General features: G+C 48.0%; 1 protein-coding gene across 1 annotated transcript in view; it reads right to left on the bottom strand.

Annotated features, from left to right (window-relative positions):
* Positions 1–3,255: 3,255 nt before the first annotated feature.
* Positions 3,256–6,000, bottom strand: part of LAPTM4B (lysosomal protein transmembrane 4 beta) — a 67,623-nt gene continuing 64,878 nt past the window's right edge. The window contains exon 7 of the mRNA XM_065895409.1: positions 3,256–3,593. Within this exon, the coding sequence (XP_065751481.1) occupies positions 3,516–3,593 (78 nt within the window). The 3' untranslated portion in view covers positions 3,256–3,515. The remainder of the gene's footprint in view (positions 3,594–6,000) is intronic.

The raw sequence follows: 6,000 nt of genomic DNA, 5'->3' as shown, positions 1-6,000 counted from the left end.
TGGGCAGAAGGTCGCAGATGTGGCTGGCTTCCATACACCAGAGTCATCTGGCAGAAAACCTGGCCAGCGTGCAAAAACACTTCAAGTGAATTCCATGGGTGTGGAGACATCCTTGCAATGCCTCCTCTTCCCTTCCCTTTTAGGACATACATGCGAGCTGGCCAAAACTCATTCTATACAGCAGCAGGCACTACTTCTGGTATTGAAATGGCTCAATTTAGCAGGCGGTCCTTTGGCATGAGTTACATCTGCCCTCTCCCCTCCAGAACATAGGAGTCTGCCTACGTGACCAGAAGCAATGTTACTTAGTAACATTTAGGTCCGTTTCCAGACCGGCTGCCAAAGCTGACATACCTTTTCTTTTTAAATGGAAATAGTGTTTTTATAGTCTCATCGGTTTTCCTCTATCACAAAAGCTCCATTTGCACAGCAGGATTTTTTCTCCAATGGTGACCATTTCACATACAATGTATCCCCTCTATGGAGAAAACTTTAATGGTTACAGTCTCTAAAGGTGGCCTATTGAGAACAGTACTGAGAAGTACTGTTGCTTAACGAACTGAGGGTGGAAAGACAAATGCAGTGAGGTGTGGTTCAGTTGAGCAGTCAAACTAAACAAACGTTTGTTTGGGGCCAGAAGAGAGTTAAAAAAAAAAGGAGGGGGGAGAAAGGGAGGGGAAGTGTCAGGCAATCTGTGGGACAATAGGATAGGGTGGGGCAGGGACAAGGACAGACGCAGGGGAGGTGCGGCACATGTGTTTATGTAGGAAGAAGGTGCAGGAAGGGGAGTGACTAGTCTGTCGGCCTGAAAACGTCCATGTGTTGTGCCATTCTGGAAACCTGACTGGCCTGTGCAACGGAAGCTTGGTTTCTAGGGTGGCCAGACCCCATTAAGCCAAAAGATGTGTTTTCCTCTTCTCTCTGTCCAGCAAACAGACTTCAAACCCTCCCACGGGGCTGCTTATCAGTGGGCCCACTTGCACACCTGGTGGTGCTGGACTGAATGTCCATGACCTTAAAATAGGGTTTTGGGGGATCAAGATGAAAACCCCGAGGAACCCTCAGTCAAGTGACCAGAAAGTATACAGGCACGCGAGCAATTGAGGTAACTGTTTTGTTTCTCTGTAGACAACAAAATAGAAGAAAGGAGCAGGACATTAAAGTGGGGTTTAAAACACATTTAAAAGAGAGGCATAGGGCTTCCCTGGTGGCGCAGTGGTTGAGAGTTGGCCTGCGGATGCAGGGGACACGAGTTCGAGTCCTGGTCCGGGAGGATCCCACATGCCGTGGAGCGGCTAGGCTAGGCCCATGAGCCATGGCTGCTGAGCCTGCGCGTCTGGAGCCTGTGCTCCGCAACGGGAGAGGCCACAATAGTGAGAGGCCCGCGTAACATAAAAAAAAAAAAAAAAAAGAGAGGCATATATCTGGATTGGCGAAGACAAGGACACAGCGAACTGCTGTGTGTGCTCTGGGGGGTCATTTTAATCCAAGCGTCACAACCTCTCCATGGTGCAGACAGGAAGACAATTGCTTACCGTGTAGAGGTAAGTACGGGGGCAGCTTTGGAGCTCCACCTGGGTTGGTATGTCAGGAAAGCCCAGCAGCATCGTGACATCCTGGTGTCTGTGGTGCTACTGAGTGTCACGTGAACAAGAGCCTCTCCGAGGACCCTACGTAGAGTCTCCAAACCAGCACTCTTCTCCACCTGACCATGTGCCATTTTTCATATTGTAAAAAAAGTATTAGGCAAAGCACTGGAAAATCATGGGGAGTGTAACATGCAAATAACTGTGATTTCCTATGTGCCTTCCACAGGGATCAGTGAAACTACCTGACGGGCCTTCCCCAAACCTAACAACCCTTCATGTGTTAATCTTCTGGGTATAAAACTTCAAGGAACAGAATTTCCGAGGTTGAGTTTACAAAGAATACTAACGAGATACACCAAAAGAAATGACTGAGGCTGATTCTCAGGGATAAAAGTCATCCCCCTTGCCTCTTATTTTATTCTACATTTCCAAATTATCTGAAATACCCGTTCAGGAACAAGCCAAAGCCACTCTTATTTTAATCTCCCTTGGAACACAGTAAAATCTGAACAGCGTATTAAAACTGCACTGTGGACAGAAAGCAATCCGATTCGGAGCAGCCGAGCTGACAGAGCTTTGGCAGAGGCGGGGTCAGGAATGCTGGAAGCTCGTGTCTGCTCCTCTCCATTTCTCTTGGCCTAAGATGCTCTGATTTTACCAGCACTGAAATATTAAAAAAAAAAAAAAAAAACATATGTGTGAGACAAGCCATAAAACCTCCTCCTTAGGCCAAACTGTGTGTGTCTAACGCAGCCCCACTTGGGCAAGAAGGGTTCCCAGGCACAATCACCAGAACCAAAAGGTGGTTTTCTTGGATGTGGGCAAATCTCACTTTAATTGCAAATGGCTTCATTTACAGCACATTCAATAATGAACAAACAGGAGAGCTGTGACTTTTGAACATGTGACTATATAAAAGTCTCTTGAAATTCAGGTAGTCAAGATAAGGGCATTTCACAAGGAAGCACCCCTGCCACCTCCCGTCTTTCCGAGGACCGTTTTATACTTATTTTAAAAGATGACAAGGCGTATTCAGAAGTTCAAAGGAGTAGGATGTGCCTTGCAGGGAGAGAAGAAAACCTTTTTTCAGAGTGTTGGGTAAATACACATCAGCAATTCCACTTGACAAAGGCTGATGGAGGTCCTCCCTGAGTCAGGCTAGGACAGAACACTAAGTGAAAGGGGGCTCTGAGCGGGGATGGGAAGGAAACTGCGAGAAAGGGAGAACCTGATACCACAGTACCAACCAGTTCCCCTCTAACACTCCACGCCGTGACCCCAAATGTGGGCACGCAAGAGCAGCCACCAGGGTGGTGACTGACTGTCCTCGCTGCCGGGAACTGACAAAGGGTCTCAATTTAGCCCGTGGACAAAATCCTTGACCAGCGAACCCAAACTGTCACTGAACTTAAATCATAAAGGATCTAAGGAAATTCTTGTTTTATTTATGTGTATATTTGGACTCCTTACGCGATTCCTCTTCTCCTAAGGGTTTGTTCTATACACTGGAATGGCCTAAGAAAAGCACTGTGTAATTCTGACTTTATTTTACGCTTTCGGAAGAGAAAGGAGGGAACGCAGAGAACAGTGTCACAAATTCTTCAACTCTGGGGCTCAGCACGTACAACAGACTCCTCGGACAGAAGGTTCATCCGGATTGTTGGCTAGTTTCGATGCCGGGGAAAGCCTAGGGGAGCCCACCGCACTCGCACAGAAAGAAGAATTCTACAGTTACTCTGTCACGGTGCTCTAGCTAAGCATATGTCTCAAACTACAGAGTCTCGACTTAACATCTAAAATTTTAAATTGTAGCATTTCAGCAACAAATAAGCTCAGAGAGCTCGTCTCAGAAGTAAAATTGAAGAACTATTGCTCTGATGTTATGGAAGTCAAGCTGTCGCTCTCAGCCACGCCCCACTTCCAGGCTTAGGCAGACACGTAAGGTGGTGGCGGCTCCTTGGTGGCGCCATTCACAGTGGCGTCATCGTACGGGGGTAAGAGCACCTGGGAAGAAGAAAAGACAGGGTTAGTGTTTAAAGGTGCACACACATTCCCCTGAGCTTTAATTTTTTTTTTTTTTTTTTTTGGTACGCGGGCCTCTCACTGTTGTGGCCTCTCCCGTTGCGGAGCACAGGCTCCAGACGCGCAGGCTCAGTGGCCACGGCTCACGGGCCCAGCTGCTCCGCGGCATGTGGGATCCTCCCAGACCGGGGCACGAACCCGCGTCCCCTGCATCGGCAGGCAGACTCTCAACCACTGCGCCACCAGGGAAGCCCCCTGAGCTTTAATTTTAACTGGACTTTTCCCATAACCTGTACCAATATCAATTTTCCAGCAAGTGGCTAGACTTTGACGAGAGACTTTTTGAATCCTTAAAGAAGCAGAGGGAAGAGACTTTTGGACCTTTCTGAGTTTTCCAAACCGTGTCCACTTGTACCTGGATGTCACAGTGCCTGGCGGGTCCAAAGGGCTGTGCCTCTAGGACAAGGAAGGAGGCCGTGGTGGCTCTGAAGAGGAAAAAAGGCTGCAGGGTGATGTGTATGTGTGTACACTCAAATCGGGCAGGCGCCTGATTGACCAAGGGGCCCCTCATGGGGATGCCTGAGCAGTGGACTGGGAAACACAAGGGCTTTGGTACCAACCTGGACTCAAAGCAGGGCTCAGCCACATCTGATCAGCAACACCATGGGTAGGTTGTTAGCTAACCTCAATATCTATGCCTGCACAATCGGGATAGCTGAGAATTAGAGGTCTATAATACCTAACATACTGTGTGATACACACCTGACATGGCAGATGTTATCTGTAAAAGGCTAGAGAGGAACGAATAAGTATCAGCATTAAGTTGATGAATAATGTTTCTGTTCACACTTCAAGTATAAAAACAACTGCATGTAATTGTTTATGAACCGTCAACCTAAAAAAACGCTGGCTGACTTTGGCTTCCTTGAGTAGTTACAAAACAGAGAGAATATCAACTCGATATGATTAGCCTTTATTCAGTCAACTAACGTTTATTATACACCTACTATGTGACAGTTCCTGCCCTTAGGAAATCAGAGATGAGATGAGTTAAACCTTACTCAACTCGGGCTTCCCTGGTGGCGCAGTGGTTAAGAATCCACCTGCCAGTGCAAGGGACACGGGTTTGAGCCCTGGTCCGGGAAGATCCCACATGCCGCGGAGCAGCTAAGCCCGCAAGCCACAACTACTGAGCCTGCGCTCTAGAGCCCGCGAGCCACAACTACTGAGCCCGCATGCCTGGAGCCTGTGCTCCACAACAAGAGAAGCCACTGCAATGAGAAGCCTGTGCACCACAACGAAGAGTAGCCCCCGATCACCGCAATTAGAGAAAGCCCACGCACAGCAATGAAGACCCAACGCAGCCAAAAATAAAATAAATTAAAAAACAAAACAAAACCAAAAAAACACCCAGCTCAAGGGCTTTGTGGAAGGAGAAAGAATATTCACAAATGAAATGGAAAACAAAACCACCATTTTGTTACTTTTTCTATTACGGACATTAACTTAAAGTGGTAAATGGTTATCAATTTCATGACTTTTCATTTACTTATCCCTTTAGGGAAGACACTAAAATTCTCTTTTCAAGTTTCTGTTCTAAGTTTTTGTCCTACACTACTCCCCCCATACACACACACATACCCTCTCTAACTTAACACAGTTCACTACTTAGTTTTCTCTTCTTCCAGTCTTACAGCTCCTGTCGGGCTGAAGCCCTGTCTTACTTAACCCCAGGATTGGGCCCAGGGCCTATTTACTAGCTGGAACTCAGAAGATGTCAGTCACATAAATGAGTGAGGTATCATTTAGGCTGGCCCTTGGAGACTGTACGGTTGGTGCTGGGGCAGGGGTAGAGCCTGGCATTCTAGGCAGGGGGCATCTGCATGGTTAGGGTCCAATCAGGAGACAGAAACCACCCAGTGGTTTGAACAGAGAAAGTTTAAAAAAGAATTATTAACAGGGGATTGGAGGTATGGAGAACTAACTAAGGGGGAAAAAAGAGAACTCTAACAGGTATTAGCGCTGAGCGAGGGTACTCAAGAAAGGAACAAACATGGAAAGCGTTCGCCTCCCTAAGGCTGGGAATCAGACACTGTTGGCTCAACCCACTGGATGGTAGAAACGTTTCAGGCCAAGCTAGTGAACCACCTGCTGAGACACGGCTGCAGAGGTGCTGTTCACGGGGAGAGGGAGGTGCCACCTGCCCTGGAAACTGCCTGAGATGGAGGTGCGCTGGGAAGGCCGTCAGGAAGAGGGAGTGCCGGTGCCGCTGCTCCGGGGGCCGCGGCCAGCAAGATCCGGATGCTGTACTACACACACAGACCGGAGAAGAAAACACTGTCCTCCTCCAGAGCACTCTGCCCACAAGGCCAGATGGCGGAGTGGCTGG

The sequence above is a fragment of the Phocoena phocoena genome, chromosome 17 (assembly GCF_963924675.1).
Source record: "Phocoena phocoena chromosome 17, mPhoPho1.1, whole genome shotgun sequence".
Classification (NCBI taxonomy): domain Eukaryota; kingdom Metazoa; phylum Chordata; class Mammalia; order Artiodactyla; family Phocoenidae; genus Phocoena; species Phocoena phocoena.
Note: the sequence above shows the minus strand (reverse complement) of the source record. Positions and strands in the feature narration are given on the sequence as shown.